General features: G+C 51.8%; 1 protein-coding gene across 1 annotated transcript; it reads right to left on the bottom strand.

Moving 5' to 3' along the window:
• Nucleotides 1-1,960: 1,960 nt before the first annotated feature.
• Nucleotides 1,961-17,190, bottom strand: BSND (barttin CLCNK type accessory subunit beta). Its single transcript, XM_012442463.2, has 4 exons — nucleotides 16,793-17,190; nucleotides 9,230-9,324; nucleotides 7,131-7,403; nucleotides 1,961-6,204 (listed from the first exon to the last, which is right to left on the bottom strand). Exons 1-4 carry the CDS (start codon nucleotides 16,967-16,969, stop codon nucleotides 5,790-5,792), a joined length of 960 nt encoding a protein of 319 aa, XP_012297886.2. The 5' UTR covers nucleotides 16,970-17,190; the 3' UTR covers nucleotides 1,961-5,789.
• Nucleotides 17,191-17,417: the final 227 nt, after the last annotated feature.

The following is a 17,417-nucleotide window of genomic DNA, read 5'->3' as shown; positions in this document are numbered from 1 at the left end:
CACTCAATACTTATGATCTCATCCAATCTTCACAACGTGCCTATTGGGTGGATATCATTAAACTCAATTTATTCATAAGGAGCTTGAGGGCCAGAGAGGCTAAATCTCCTGGCCAAAGTCACAGAGCTGGCCAGTAGGGAAGCCTCGTCTCAAACCCAGCGCTGTTTATTCCAAAGCCAGTGCTCCCCATCCCTGGGTTAGTAGTCCCTGCCCTGGATCAGTGAACGCTCAGGATGGGAACCAGGTTAGGTTCAATTCTGTTCCACCAGCACTACTGTTCTTTGCTCTTGCTGAGTCCTGGGGATAGAAATATGGGTGAGAAGAGGCCCCAGTCCAGGCAGGGAGACTGGTACTCACACAGCTTGTCATTCAGAAGTGCTGGGGACAGAGCGGGACACGTGGTTTGGGAGGGACTCGAGGAGAGGGTGCAGTGGGGATGGATTCCACCCTGGGAGGGGAGAGCAGGGCTCATTCAGGCTCCAGGGAATGAGTAGCATTTGAGGGATGTCAGAGAAGGGGGTGAAGGGCATCCAGGTGGAGGGAACAACATGAGCCCGGGCAGGGTGGCTGGAAAGGTGAGGTTTCCAGGGCTGTTGCACAGGGGCACATGGCAGTTGATTCAGCTGGATGGGGCAGTTGGGGCTGGATCACAAAGGGCCTCAAATGCCAGGCTGAGGAATCTGACTTTTATCTTGTGGGCGGTAGAGAGTCATGGAAGATGTGGGAGCGTGGTCTCCCTCCGCACTAGCATGGAGAAACGCACAGGTAGATCTCAGTGGAACCTTGCTGCCTGACTTACTGATACTAATTTTTCTCCCGTCCCACTGAGGTCAGAATGGCCTGGGGCTATTGGATGATTCCTGCCAGGAACAGAAGGCCCTGCAGCTCGACCTCCTCTCCTCCATTTAGCTCTTCTCTGCAAGGACGGGCAAATTATTCAGCTTCTCTGAGCCTCAGTTCCTCATTTATAAAATGGGGACAGCTGGGCGTGGTGGTTCACACCTGTAATCCCAGCACTATGGGAGGCCAAGGTGGGTGGATCACCTGAGGTCAGGAGTTTGAGACCAGCTGGAAAACATGGTGAAACCCCATCTCTACTAAAAATACAAAATTAGCCAGGTGTGGTGACGTGCACCTGTAATCGCAGCTACTTGGGAGGCTGAGGCAGGAGAATCTCTTGAAATCAGGAGGTGGAGGTTGCAGCAAGCTGAGATTATGCCATTGCACTTCAGCCTGGGCAACAAGAGCAAAACTCTGTCTCAAAATGAAAATAAAAATAAAAATAAAATGGGGACAACATACCAACCTTGCAAGCTGCGAGGATAAAATCAAATCAAGCACGCATAGCACAGCAGGTGCATTGTTGAGTCTTATTATGTGTGGACCAGATGGCATCGTGGAAAAAGCACAGGCTCAGAGGATCTACGTTTGAATCTCAGTTTCTCTCCTGGTAACGCCCATCTCTCAGGGCAGATGGAAAAATTAAATTCAACGAAATGATTTATGGGAAGTGCCTGACACTCAGCAGGTGCCTGGAACCCTGTTTGGCACCTGTCTGACAGCACAGGCAATCCTACTCTTCCTCTGAGCTTCTGGGTGCTGCCCCTCTCACTCAGCATACTGCTCCCCTCCTGCCCCGCAAGAGGCATTTTATACACCTTAGTCCCTGGGCTTGCCTGCCTCTCAGCACCGGGCACACAGACATTCTTTACCCCTTGCAAGAAGCTTTTACATGCATCTTCCTCCTGGTGAATGCACTCACCTATTTTATTTATAGGCAGGACAGTGGCTCCCTGCTGCATAGATGAGGGAAGAGACCCAGAGAAGGAAGGAGACTAACACTAAGCACCTACGATGTGCCTGAGGCATTATACCTATTATACCCAGTTCTTCTTCACAGAAGCCCAGGAGGGAGGTATGATCCTCCCCACTGCATAAATGTGGACATTGAGGCTCAGAGAGGGGCTGTGACTTGTCCAAGGCCACACAGCAAGGAACTGGCAGAGGCTGAAGGTGAAACCTGGTCTTTCTGATTCTAGAGTCTGGGATTTTGAACAAACATTTGCAATGTGGAATCGACAGATTGGTCCCCCAGGGCTGTTTCGAGGACCAGATGGGGTAGCAGGTGTGGTGGTGCCTTGCATGGTGCCTGGCACTCAGTGATGTGGGACTGGGAGCAGAAGTGGAATCTTGCCCACCCCACCATATCTCACAGAGAAAAGAGAGAGGAGCCCAGGGAGGGCTGTGGTGTGCCCAAGGTCACGGCAAGCAGTCGGCAGAGCCCAGGCTCCCTGTTCCCAAGCTCACGGCAAGCAGTCGGCAGAGCCCAGACTCCCTGTTCCCAAGCTCCCTGCCTTTCCTTGCCTACCCTTTCCAGTTAAGGGCAGGGGCCATCCCTCCAGGGCCTTTCTCTCCCCAGAGAGTGGAAACTTCCAGAGTCCCTCTGACCTGACAGGAGAGTGACCAAGAGCAGGCATTTTCACCCTGGCACACACACCCGGAGCCTGGGGCTGAAAGCTGGAATCCAGCCTTTGCCACCCTAAAAAGCCCCTCCTGGCCGTTTCAGAGCCTCCCCACTTACCCCCAGGACTTCCACCAGGACCTTGCTCCTCTCCCAGTGGAGAGGGGCTGCCCCAGAGGCCCTGGTGCTTTAGAGGGGACTGCAAGTTGGCAAGGCCAGGGGCGTGAAGCACAGTGTTTTGTTTTATTTTATTTTATCCTAGAAGAGATTGAAGAAGATGCCCAATCATAGAATGAGCCCAGTCTCCTGACAGATCCAATCCAGAGCACAGGTCCACTCCTTCAATCCTCTCCAAGCCGCCGAACACAGGCCCAAATCCCGTAACTAGTCCTTTCTAATACTGCTTCAGACTCCCCCGGCTTGCCTTGGTTTTCGTTCACCTTGCTGCCACGAGAAACCCAGCTTGTTAACTACAGGTGTGGTCTGGTGGTCTTTGGCTGCAGGGCATTGACTAGATAGGTCCCAGCAAATACCCGCTTCACGTAACGCTGAAAGATTCCAAATATGTGCACTTCATCTATCATTTGCACATGAGAAAGCTGAGGGCTACAGAGGCAACCAGACTTGCCCAAGGTCATATATTGTGTCATCCGGATGAGAAACCTTTGAGAGTAACATATTGTATCATCCGCATGAGGTACCTTTGAGAGGGAAAGGAGGCCTCCTCCTAACTTAGCAGAAGCAGTGGGGGTCGACCGGGACCTTCCTGGGCAGATCAGGTGTGCAGTCTCCCCATCATGCAGCAGAGCCAGGGAGACTGAGCAGGGTCTCACCATCTCACTCCACTACCCTAGCCCCCTGCAGAGGGGTTAGCATCTCCCTGCTGGCAGGCCCAGCAGCCAGAGGCTCTTGTTCAGGTCTAACGCCCCGCCCCTGCAGCTGTGGTTCATGGGTGTGGGGCCACTCCTGAGATTCAGCACCACACAGCACTCCCCACAGTCTTGCCACTGCAGTGAGCACTTAGTTCCCAAAGACGGCCTGTGGTGCCTCCTGGCTTGAGGCCTCAGGTATCCTGCCCAGAGGGAATGAGTGGTTTTAAAGAGAAGAATTTGCAAGTGAATGAAGGTGACCCCTTTAAATGTTGAAAGTGGTTTTATTTTAGCCCTGGGGCTGGTGCTCTTTCTGATTGGGTTGTAGGCTGCCCTGCCTTAGTCAACAGCACAGGAGCACGCTACCCCTCACCTCATCCGAAGACTCAATGGCTGTGAGCAGAAACACCTGTCCCGTGTCATGCCAGCAGAGAGGGTGTGCCCTGTGGCATCCTTCACTGCAGAGGCAGAAATGACCCAGAAAGAAAAAGGAGTGTGTTCCCAGGGCAATGACCTTGTGACCCAGCACACAGGGGCATCTCTTTCCCTAGGCCGGGACCCACAACCTCAAGATGGAGGCATAGCCCAGGTGAAGGTCTCTGGCTCCCAGGTGGCCCAGGGCACAGGTCTGAGGGTGTGTCCTGGTTTGAGGTAGTGTTACTGCCATTTTCTCTGCAGCTGCCACAATCCTGGGTTGGAGCACAGACAGGCTTTGCAGAGACCAGCATGACAATAGCGTCACCATGAGATGCTACAATAGGGTGCAGTGATGTCTTCAAGGGCTGCAGAGACAGCCTGAGCTATTTACCACCATACTCACCACCCCAGACAGCTGGGAGCTGTCACTCTGCTGCCTCTGGTGTGTCCATTGTTTATTTCTCTGTTCCCACCTCAGCTTCTGCTCTGCGCTCTGTCTCTAACAAGGAAATCAAGCTCCCTAGATTGTGAGCCCTCTGAGGGCAAGGACAATGTCAGTAGTTCATGTCTCTTTACCCCTAGAGATCATAGCTCAATATCTGGCATATAGTAGCTGCTCACTAAATGCCATCCTATTCCATTTGTTTTGAGACAGGGTCTCTGTCACCCAGGCTGGAGTGCAGTGCTGCGATCTCGGCTCACTGCAACCTCCATCTCTTGCGCTTAAGGAATCCTCCAGCTCAGCCTCCCAAGTAGCTGAGACTACAGGCGTGCACCACCACACCCAGCTAATTTTTGCATTTTTAGTAGAGACGGGATTTCGCCATGTTGCCCAGGGTGGTCTCCAACTCCTGGCCTCAAGTGATCCACCCACCTCGACCTCCCAAAGTGCTCAGATTATAGGCATGAGCCACTGCACCTGGCCAGCCAAGCGATTCAAACTGAAGAAGGCCAGCCAGGAAGCTGAATTTCACCTATAATTCCAAGTCAAAGCAAATGTATTCCACAGGCAGGGTTGGGGGATGGTGTCCCTTTGAGGGCTTTTTGCCTGCTTTGTGAATACGTACAGACCATTTAGAAGTTTGAATGCCAGAGAGTAAGAGGGCTGTGAGTCTACAAGTTGGGAACGTTGGGGAGAGTGATGTTATCTAAAACAGGTTCCTGGGTCCTGGCGAGTTCTGTACACCCTTGATGACCACCGGTTCTGGGCCAGGCCAGAAAAGCCCATCTGGGCACAGGAGATCCCAAGGCGAGTAAAGTCAAGACACTGCCCTTTACAGGAGGCAGGCAGCCATGCCACATTGATAAATGCACAGGTCCCAGAGGCAGTGCAGAAAAGCAAGACTGCCTGGTTCCAGGAGGCAGTGACATCAGGAAAACCTTTCCGAGGGGGGCAATTTTGCAGGGGTTTGAAGGATGAGTATGAATTTGCCAAGCTGAAAAGGGAGCCAAGGGCGTCCTGGTGGAGGAGAACAGCTTGGGCAAGAATGTGAGCTGCAGGATGGGCTGCGGGTCAGGCTTGGAATTGGAGGAGCAGAGAGAATGAGGTCAGCAGGGGTCAGTCATGGAAGGTTTAGGGTCCTGGCAAAGGAGGAATGGAAGCTGCAGGAGGAATGTGGCCCAGGAGGAGATGAGGCTCCCTTCGCATGAAGACAGATCACACCATCTACCAAGCAGACTATAAGACACAATAGTTGTGGGAACCCTGACAGGCCTTCACAAAGGACCAAGGGCCCAGGGGAAGCACCGAGGAAGGTCCCTGTCAGAGGCCAGCTTGGTGGGGAGGTGGAAAATGCTTTTGAGGGCCACAGCTGCTGTTTTTGCCTTCAAAGGCTGGCTGAATACAACTAACTATTGGAAAAACAACAGTCCATTGACGGTTATCATCCCCTCGCTGTGCATTTCTTTACCATCCTCAAAATGCCACCATCTCATTTGAACCTCCATATCATCCCATTTTGCAGATAGGGAAACTGAGGCCCTGTGCTGTCACACAGGGGTTAGCAGCAGTTCCAGACTAGAAGCTATGGAGCACAACCATCTCAGCCCTGGGTGTCAGGCTCAAAACCCAGTTCCTTGTCCGGGAGGGGGTCCCCGGGGCCGTCAGGCAGCCCATAGTACAGGTCCTCCTCTTCCTCCTTGGGTTCCTCCCCACCTGTGTCCAAAGCCTCCTTCCCCTCCACCTTTGTCCTTGGGTACTGCTGCCAGTTGTTGGGCAGGACTACCTCCCACTGCTGCCCCTCTTGGGGCTCATCCTCCAACGTTGGGGCATCGATCAGGGCAAAGTCTTGGAAGCGGTCCAGCAGGCACCTGCAGGCCCAGGGCTCCTGCTGTGGGGAACAGGCTTCCTCCCCATCATGTGGAGATGCGCTGGGGCTGCTGCCTTCACTGGAGCCCATTTCCAGGTCATCTTGGAAGGAAGCCAAGGGGGCAGGGCCCTCAGGAAAGGCTGGGGGCCTGCAGGGGCAAAGACCACAAGGTAAGGGCATCTATGAGTCAGAATGCCTGGGTCCACATTCCAGCCACTAGCTGCAAAGCCTAGGGTAGGCTAATCCACCTTCCCATGCCTCACCTTCCCCTCCGCCCCACCGTAAAGTGGAGGAAATAACAGTATTCACTCCTGCAACTTTTTCCTCCGTGCCTGGCACATAGTAGGTGCTCAAGAAATAGGGCTATTATTATGTTATTATCTGAACCAGGTCACTCATCTACTTCTCCAATTATTCAGGTTCTCCTGTGTTGCTCACAGGCCCAGTTACTCTGGGGTGTCCCTCTGTGTCTTTGCCTCCCCCATTGGACTCAGAGCTCCTCAGGGGTTGATGCCAATGAAGGCTGGGCAGGGAGTTGGTGCTAAGTAATGTGGATGGAATGAATAGATACACAGATGAATGGGGAACCCAGTTCACAGACAGACAGGGATGGGAGTAGAGTGGGGAGCGCCTTGCCCAAGGTCACAGAGCAGGTCAGAGGCAGATCCAAATTTGAACTCAGGTCCTCTGGTTCCTGGCCCCCTGCTACTCACAACAAGCATTCAGAGCCAGCAAGAGGCTGCTGTATGCCAGGCATTTAAATGCACTGTCTCAATCTCAACATTCCTGGGCAGCAGGAATGATCATTCCTGTGTGGGGAAACTGAGGCTAGGGAAAGTAAGGAAATTACCACAGCTACACAGCACCAGAGCTGGGATTTGAACCAAGGCCTTTCTGACTCCCAAGCCCATGCTCATTTGTCTGCCACACCTGCCACATCTCAGGACGTCCCACACACTCCACTGCCCTCTCCTTACTCCCAATGTCCCCACCCACTCCCTGGTGATCCCCCACTCCTCTCCTTTTTAACCCTTGAACTGGGCAGAACCCCACTCCTGCCCTCTGACCACTCACTCGAGGCAGCTCTGAGTTAGCCTTCTTTCCCCTTCACTCTCATCTGATCCCTTGTGGATGACCACGGCAGCCTCCATCCAGGCCTGAACGTCGCCAGGGCCACCTTCTCCATCATTGGTTCCCAGCTTCAGCTGTCCCGTCTCGGAGGCCAGCAAGGGGCGGGGGTCCTCACTGTAGCTTATGACTTTCATCTGGATGTGGCTGAAGTCAGGCAGGCTCTGGTCATAGGCAGCTTCCTCCCACAGCCGGACATAGCGGGGCTGGGGACCGGGGCTGGAGAGGGAGACAGAACAGGCAGGTGGACAGAGAGTCACTCAGCAAACAGCAGTGTTCTCCCCCGACCTGTTTGCTTTGGGTATGTGATTTCCCCTCATCTCACAAGAAGCCTTTGGGGTATGTTACTGCTCCCATTTCAGGGATGAAGAGGCTGAGGTCCAGCAAAGTGAGTGAATTAAGTGACAAAGCTCTGGCCTGCCCCCAAGTCTGACTCTCTATCCAGTGTTCTTTTCACTTGATGTCTCCAAAGTTAACCATAAAGATGCAATTGCAAAATGAAGAGCAGTTAACATTGAGTTTGCTGGCTCCCAGATGGTGGGTAAAGGCTGTATGCTTATCAACTCATTATACTAGACAATGCCTTGAGGCAGAAATTCTCATTGCCGATTTACAGATGAGGACATACCCAGCAATAATGGTCTACAGCAATGGGGCACTCCTTTCCTGCCAGGCTCTGTTAGTTGGCTCATCTAACCCTTCTCATAATTACAAGAGATACTATGAGGAAACTGAGGCACACAGTCTCTAATAGACTAGTACCCAGGTGACATGGACCCTAGGTGATGGCACTGGAGCTCCGGGCTTCACTTCTCTATCACTGTGCTACAGTCCCTCTGGAAAGCAAGGTTCAGAGACGAGGGCCCTTGCCTGGGGTCACACAGCCAGGAAGTGACAGGGAAGAGCTCAGAACCCAGGGTGGCCTGAGCCCCCGCACCATCACAGGAGCCACCCCAAGTAACCAGTCCTGAGAGGGACCCCAGGCTGGCCTCCATACCCATAGAGTGTATCCCCTTCACTCCCACTGAGACAGTTGTTCACCTTGTGTGCCAGGGGCAGAAAATGCCATTATCACTCGCTTTCCCAAGCAAAGCAGAGAGCATCCCTGACTCAGCCGACAGACCCTGGGCTTGAAGCCAGGCCTCCTGAACCCAGAGTCACAGCCCAGGGGGTTGGTGGTCCCACAGCCTCTCCAGTGCTGGAGCATTCTTGGCTGTGCCATGGGAGCCAGAGCTCAAAACCTCCAGTGAGGGAAACAGTCTGTGGCCAGATCAGGCCTGAGTTCAGACCCCGCCTCCGTCACTGCTGAGTTCAGGCCCCACTTCTGTCACTGACTCCGCATGAGGTTTGGGGTTTGTGACTACACTTCTCTGAACCTCAACCTCCCCGTCTGTAAAGGGCCTAACATCCCCACCTCACAGGGTTTCTATGAGGACCGATGGAGATGATGGGGGCATATGCCTGACTCAGTCTCTAGCACACAGAAGGCACTTACTAATGATGACAAACACTCATAGAAGACCTACTGTGTGTCAGGTTCTGTTCTTAGCACTCTGCATATATTATCTCACTTAACCCCCCTGAAGCCCTAGGAGATAGGTACTATTAGTATCCCCATTTTACAGACGAGGCAAAGAGAGGTCAGTAGCTTGCCCAAAGTCATGCAGCAAGTAGGCAGCAGAGCCCTAGGGCAGTGCCCTGGCCATCACCATGCCTAGCAGTCACTTCTGTGACTATTTCACTGTGTTTCTCACGGTACGTTTCCCTGTATGATTTGCTTCATGGAGATCTTGTATTCCCCGTAACATACTGTCTCGTCCCTGACAAGACAAAGTCCCTGGGTCTCAGTTTCCTCGTCTGTACAATGGGAATAATAACGCCTGACTCACAGAATTGAGAGTTAAAAACAGTCCCTAATTTCTAATGACACCTTCTCAGTAAGTGAGAAGGCAAACAGCCTTCCCGGCCTCTCCCTCACTCTCCTCAGTCAGGGCAGACTGCCGATGGGGCTTACTGCTCCCCTGCCCAGCGGGCCTGGCACCTACCTCTTCATCTCGGCAGCAAGCCCATTCTCCAGCAGGCCCAGGGCCTTTGGGGAGAGGATGCCTTGGAAGTCAGAGTCAGCAGGGACGAAGGCGATCTGCAAGCAAAGGAGAGACGGCCTCTGTGCAGCTGACCAGGGTGGGGGCTGCTGTGTCCCCAGGGAATCGGCAAACCCCTCCACGCGCCCTGGGAGACAGGCTGCACCATGGAGGCCTCTCTGCTTGGCAGGAGAGGGGCCTGCTTGGGGCACAGCGCCAGAGGGAGGATGAACCTCTGCGCTCCTGCTCCCTCCCTGGTTCTTCTTCATTCACTCAGCTTATTGAGTATCTGCTGTGTGCAGGCACTGTCACAGGCACTAGGAGCAGCAGGGAGTGAAAGAGACAACCCTGTCCTTGGGGAGCTCACATCTTGTCATTTCCCAGGGGTCTTCGTCCAGTGCCCAGCACACGCCTGGCACATAGTAGGTCCTTCATCCATATTTGGTGAATGAGTGGAAAGCAGCCATTCTCATGTGTTTTTTTGGCACGTGGGCTGCAGTGGGTGACAGAGAAGCTATGCCCACCAGTCCCTGTCCCTGAACTTTCAGGAATCAAGAGGTCTCTGCAAATCCAGCCCTAGGAGGGCACTACGTGGTACAGCAGGAGGCAGATCATGAAGGAGGCAGTGGGTGAGGGAGAGGAGCTCTGCCTGTGGGGACTGGGAGATGGGTTGAGGATCCCTCCTCTGCCAGGTCCTCGCTGTGGGCCCTAGGCAGGTCATCTGTCTTCCCAGTCTCTCTGTGCTCCTCTGTATAAAGGGGCTAGCCTCGAAGAGATATTTGCACAGCCATGTTCAGAGTACCACTATTCACAAGAGCCAAGAAGTAGATGCAATTCAAGTATCCACTGGTGAACGAATGGATAAACACAATGTAGTCTATCCACACAACGAAATACTATTCAGCCTTAAGGATGGAAATTCTGACACATGCTACAACATCATTGAACCTTGAGGACATTATGCTGAGCAGAAAGACAAATACTGGGCTGGGCACGTTGGCTCATGCCTGTAATGCCAACACTTTGGGAGGCTGAGGCAGGTGGACCACCTGAGCCAACATGATGAAACCTTGTCTCTACTAAAAATACAAAAAAAAAAAAAAAAATTAGCCAGGCATGGTGGCACATGCTTGTGATCCCAGCTACTCCGGAGGCTGAGGCAGGAGAATTACTTGAACCTGGGAGGTGAAAGTCGCAGTGAGCTTAGATCATGCCATTGCACTCCAACCTGGGCAACAAGAGTGAAACTCTGTCTCAAATAAATAAATAAATAGAGAGAAAGAAAGACAAATACTGTATGATTTTACTTTTCTGAGGCACCTAGAATAGTCAAATCCATAGAGCCAGAAAACAGAATGGTGGTTGCCAGGGACTAGGCAGTGGGGTAATGAGGTTATTTAATGGGTATAGAGTTTTAGCTTTACAAGATGCAAAGCATTCTGGAAATTGGTTGGACAACAATGTGAATATACTTAGCTGTACTGTACACTTAAACATGTTTAAGACACTAAATTTTATGTTACGTGTATTTTACCACAAGTTTTGTAAATGGGGCTAGTTATGCCTGCCTCCTGAGGTTGCTGTGAAAATTTCATGAGATCATATGTAGGGAATCCCTCAGCATGGTGCCCAGCACATAGTAACTGCTCAGTAAATCATAACTTGATGCTACTGATGATTCTGTTGTCTGACTTCCCTGAGTCTTGCTTCTCTTCAGCTGAAAAATTTCCAACAAATATTTGTTGAGACCCTACTGTGTTGTACTAGATTCACAAATAGCACTTCCCTATTTCACTTCCCATAGAGTGAAGTAAGTAGAAGACACTTGTTTGCACTAAGAAAGCTCCATTCTGATGGGGAGAAGGAAATGATGGATGGAGGGGGCCTTTGAACTCCTATGAGGAGTGAGCTTCCCCTAGATATCTAGAAATAAAGCAGAGAGCCTGGGCAATGAAGCAACCCTGTCTCTAAAAAAAGAAAAAAATTAAATAACAAACTTAGCCGGGTGTGGTGGTGTGTGCCTGTCATCCCAGCTACTTGGGAGACTGGGGCAGGATTGGTTGATCCCGGGAGTTCGAGGCTGCAGTGAGCTATGATTGCGCCTCTGCACTCCAGCCTAAGTGACAGACTGAGTTCCTGTCTCTAAAAAAGAAGAAGAAAAAGAAAGAAAGAAGAAAGAAAGAAAGAAAGAAAGAAAGAGAAAAAGAGAGAAAGGAAGAAAAGAGAGAGAGAGGGAGGGAGGAAGGGAGGAAGAAAGGAAGAAAGAAAGAAAGAAAGAAAACTAAGGCAGGGATCTGGGCATCTTTCACCCTCACTAAGGATGCCTTGTACTTCCTAGCTGTTACTGTACTTCCTAGAAGCTGCCTCTTCCTCTGCCTCATTACCTCATAGCCTCCTCGGCACCATCAACATCACCATCACCATCATCATCCTCATAACCATCAATCATCACCATAACTATTATTACCACAAAAATTACCATCATCACTATCACTATCATCACCACTATCACCATCATAACCATTACCATCATCATCACCATTATCAGCATGACCATTCTCACCATCACCATCCTCACCATCATTATCATTATTATCATCATCATCACCACCACTGTCACAATCACCATTCTTGCCATCACCATCACTATCATCATCATCACCATCACCATCCTTACCCACCATCATTATCATCATCACCATCATCACCATCACCATCCTCACCATCACCATCCTCACCATCATCTTCATCATCTTCACCATCATCATCCTCACCATCATCTTCACCATCACCATCTTCACCGTCACCATCCTCACCAACATCATCCTCACCATCATCATCCTCACCATCATCTTCACCATCATCGTCTTCACCATCACCATCCTCACCATCACCATCCTCACCATCATCATCCTCACCATCATCTTCACCATCACCATTCTCACCAGCACCATCTTCACCATCATCTTGACCATCATCATCTTCACCATCACCATCCTCACCATCATCATCCTCACCATCACCATCCTCACCATCATCATCCTCACCATCACCATCCTCACCATCATCATCCTCACCATCACCATCTTCACCATCACCATTCTCACCATCACCATCCTCACCATCATCATCCTCATCACCATCCTCACCATCACCATCCTCACCATCATCATCCTCACCATCACCATCTTCACCATCATCATCCTCACCATCACCATCCTCACCATCACCATCCTCACCATCATCATCCTCACCATCACCATCTTCACCATCACCATCCTCACCATCACCATCCTCACCATCATCATCCTCACCATCACCATCCTCACCATCACCATCCTCACCATCATCATCCTCACCATCATCTTCACCATCATCGTCTTCACCATCACCATCCTCACCATCACCATCTTCACCATCACCATCCTCACCATCACCATCCTCACCATCACCATCCTCACCATCAACATCTTCACCATCACCATCCTCACCATCACCATCCTCACCATCATCATCCTCACCAACATCATCCTCACCAGCACCATCCTCACCATCATCTTCACCATCACCATCCTCACTATCATCATCCTCACCATCACCACCTTCACCATCATCATCCTCACCAGCACCATCCTCAACATCATCATCTTCACCATCACCATCCTCACCATCACCATCTTCACCATCATCATCCTCACCATCATCATCCTCACCAGCACCAGCCTCACCATCATCATCCTCACCATCATCATCTTCACCATCATCATCCTCACCATCACCATCCTCACCATCATCATCCTCACCAGCACCATCTTCACCATCACCATCCTCACCAGCACCATCACTGACATCATCATCATCATTATGACCATTACCATTCTCACCCTCACCATCCCCACCACACTCTCATTATCACCATCATTATCATCATCACCTTCCCTATGAAAAGCTTGGAGAAGGAGAGGATGGAGCATCTTAAAATACAAGTTTTTTGATGAGTAGGAATAGGCAGAGTTGAAGCTGGGGAGGGGATATCAGACCATGGAGACCACCAGAACAGCAAACTAAGCTTAGCCTTTGTCCAGAAGCAATGGGGAGTCCTGAAGGAGTTCTCAGCAGGAGAGTACACTCAGATTTGTGTTTAGGCAGAACACTGAGCCATCTCCAGAGGGAGGGAGGCTACCAGTCGGGCCCCTGGTCCTGGGCTCCAGCACAGCAGGCAGGAGTGAGGAATGGGGGTTGTGTCGGCAAAGACCCTGCTCTCCCTTCCACTCCTTTCCCTGCTCACAGCTCTCCAGGCCCATCTGGGCTCAGCACCTCCAGCTGCCCCATACACTAGATTGGTCCTGATCCCTTCTCTTCTGTCATGCCTGGGGCCCAGTTGGCCACCAAATCTGACCAGGTCCACTTTAGAAATTCAATAAGATAACCTGGGTGGAAGTGCTGGTCCTATGCCTAGCCACAGCAGGCACTCTACGTGTAGTGAACTGTAAATGTCACCTGAGTTCCTACAGCTTTGGGTTTAAATTCTGCATTAGTCCAGATGACTGTCAGCTCTCACCAGGACCAGAGAAGAAGCCTCCCCTCAGTATGGCTGCCCCCAGACCTTCCTTCTTCTGGATGTCTTTCTCAAACTGCAAAGCTGATCATGTCCCATTAACTAAAGGATCAGCTCCAGGTTCCTTACCACGGCATTCCAGGCTCTGAAGAGCCGAGCCCCACTCTCTCTCCTCCTTTACCTTCCTCCCCTCTGACTCTCATACCCTCACTTGCCCACTTGCTTTATTCTTTCACCACATTGTTTTGATTCTTTCACCATATTGTTATAATTTACTTAGCAGTTACATTGCTTTGATCATGCTGCTCATCTGCCTGGAATGTCTGTCCCCTTCTCTGCCTGGTGAACTCCTATCTCACCTACAAAGGTCAGCTCACCTTCTCTCTGAAGCCTATTTCCTCCCCATCAGGCAGCAAATAGTCTCTCCCACCAGACCTCTAGCCCCTAAAAGACACGGACAGCTTAATGCATGTTGGTATTGGCTGCCCCTCACCCCTGTATTCTAATTAGCTGATCTATTTTCTTATATTTATATCTCCCCATTTATTGAAACTTTCCACGGATCCAGCACAGAGAGCCAGGAGAGGAGGCTGAGGGCAGGACAGGCACGAGCATCGCAGGTGAGGTTGGCCCAGGTGCCAGTGAGACCACACAGGATCCAGAGAGCTTCGTCGCTTGAGTGCCTCCCTGGTTTGCAATGTGCTTTCCTCTCTTCCCTTACTGGAGTCAACCTGTGCTGGCTCTATCAGCCTGCATCTCTGAAACACACACTCACACCCACCTGCACTCACGCAGAGACCCGCCCAGTGCCACAAATACCAATCCTCAATCCTGAGAACAATGCCTTCACATGTGTTCCATGTCAGGCACGGTGCCAGGTCTCCAGGTCTCCCCCAACACACACACACACACACACACACACACACACACACATGCACGATCCCACTGTGTTCTCCCAATCGGCCGTACAAGGCTCAGAGCTGGGGGGCAGATGGGGGCACTCCTTCTGCCAAGGTCACAGAAGTGGGGACATGAAGGAGCAGAGATTTGAATCTGGGCCTGGAGGTCACTACAACATGTGCCATTTCCAGTCCCCCTCGCTGCCTCTACAGCACGTGAACACATGAATCTATCAACAGTTACTCATTAATAACCAGAATATTCCCTCCTCCCCTCCCTCCCCTCTACCGCCACTCCCATCAACCTGCCCACCACCCCAGAGCCACCTCTAGTTAAGAGGGGTGGGCAGGAAGGATGCTCCCCTCCACACCCCTGCCATCCCTCTGCTGTCCCCCAGAGTCCAGCCTCCTCACTGGGAGAAGGATTACGATGGCAGTGGTGACGTGGGTGGCTTTGGCCTCAAGGATTTCTCCTGATGACCTCTGCTCAGGGAATTGCACAGACAGAGGCAAGTTGACTGTAAACTGCCTGCTAAATGACTACAAACCAGCCCAGACCGCTCCAGCACTGAACAGAATGACAGCCCAGGGCTGGCCTGTGGAGGGGGCAGGGCTGGGGAGAGCCTGCCCAGGCTCCGGGAGCCATCCCCCTCCTTCCCTGAAGCCCTGAGCACAGTCACCCAGGTGGGAGGAGAGGAGGTGTGGGGGTTGCTGGGGTCTGCCTTGGCCAGGAGCCCTAGATGTTAAAGTCCAGCAGGACCCCGAGATATAACCACTTCCCCACCACTCCTCCTAACTCACACATTGTACAGATGAGGAAACTGAGGCTCAGAGAGGAAAGGGGCGTGAGCAAAGTCTCCCAGGCAGTTAGAGACAGAGTCCAAGTTAGAGTCCTTATTTCCCTCCTTTACTCCCAGGTCTGTACCTGACCAGCTATGTGACCTTGGAAGTCACTTAGGCTCTCTAGATGTTAAAGGTTTACAACTCCTGCCATTTCCATTCCACAGAGCTGTTGGGAAGGCCAGTATCAGTAACTGTGGTATCCCTTCATCTATATATAACACCTTACAGTTTACAAAATATTCCTATATCTCACCTCTTCTCTGATCTTTAAAATGACCCTGTGAAGCTCTGTGCAAAATAGGGGCTGGGGTCACATTTGCGGATGAAAAAAATGAGGCTCAAAAAGACAAAGGTCATAGAGAGTTTGGAACAGGACTCGAACTAGAACCCAGGACTCCCAAACCAGTGCTCTTCCCATCACTAAATTACACATGGGCTAGGAATACATGAAGACTCTAAAGGATACTGCCCAGTGCATGCCACCAAGGTTAGACCTGACCTACCCCAGAGCTCTCGGCAGCTCTGGGACCCAGAGGTAGAAGACCCAAGGTGACGGATGATGTGTAAGTCACACGAATCTGAGCTCCAATCCAAACCTTGCTTGTTAGTTTGGGGCCTCTCCTTCTGGACCTCAGAAAGGCTCAGAATGTGGAACTACAGAAGGCACCAAAAGGCTTAGGATGAGGGCTGGACTGCACCCTGAATGTAGGAGTGCCCGCCAGGTGCTCAGCGTTCATTAGCTTTTGTTTTAAGCACATGAATGGCGTGTTGCGCTTTACTGTGTCTACACCATAGCTTCTGGTTCAGAGCTCCAGATCTAGGGGCCTTCTAATCAACCCTTAGGCTAAGGGAGGGAGGGAGGAAGGGAGGGAGGGAGGGAAGGAAGAATGGATGGGTAGGCATGTGGATGGATAAATGGGTGGGTGGGTTTATGAATGGATGGATGGATGAGTGGGTGTGTGGATGGATAAATGGGTGGGTGGGTGTGTGAATGGATGGATGGGTGGGTGGGTGGGTGGATGGATAAATGGGTGGGTGGGCATGTGGATGGATAAATGGGTGGGTGGGTGAGTGTGTGGATGGATGGGTGGATGGATGGATGGATGGAGGGATGGGATGGATGCTCAGGAGAGCAGACAGAAGACCAAGTCAAAATGAGAAGAATGAAAAGACAACTGAAGGATGGGGCAGGTAAGTCATGGCACACCCAGCCCCACCGCCACCTACCTTGGGGTAGCACTGGCACATGCTCCAGATGATGCCCCCAATCACCATGATGCTGCCCATGGCATAGAAGGTGCCATAGACCTGGGGCCGATCATGACTCATGAGGAACGTACCGAGGGCCAGGAGGAAAAGCCCCAGCACGATGAAGCCGACGCGGAAGGTCTTCTCATCAGCCATGGCTGCCTGGTCAGGCCCTGGCCTGCACACCCCCAGCAGAGGGGTGGCTGCAGTTCAGCCTAAACACCCAGACAGGTTCACACAAGGAAAGAAGACACTCTGAAATCACTACAACTCAAGGCTTCAGGGGAGAGCAAGATCCCTCTCGGTCCAGCTCTGGTCCCTGGGCCCACCAGTTCAACAGGGCTGGAGGCAGCTCACTTCAACGGACCCACATACCCACCCAGCCACCTTTACTCCTCGCCCTCTCACCCTCCCTCTGGGCCTGGCAGGTCTGGAGTGTGTGTGAATCTGACTGAGGAAGCACGCAGGGGAGGGAGAGTGGGAGGTTACAGGGGCTGGGCCCCAGCCAAGGCTTTGACATCACCTCATTTGCCTACCATGGGGCTGAGCTAGGTGGACAGGGGGCCCCACACCTTCCAGCTCTGGAAAGCAGGGTACAGTTCTG

The sequence above is a fragment of the Aotus nancymaae genome, unplaced genomic scaffold, assembly GCF_030222135.1.
Source record: "Aotus nancymaae isolate 86718 unplaced genomic scaffold, 86718_ANA_hifiasm-v0.15.2.pri h1tg000007l, whole genome shotgun sequence".
NCBI classification, from domain to species: Eukaryota; Metazoa; Chordata; class Mammalia; order Primates; family Aotidae; genus Aotus; species Aotus nancymaae.
Note: the sequence above shows the minus strand (reverse complement) of the source record. Positions and strands in the feature narration are given on the sequence as shown.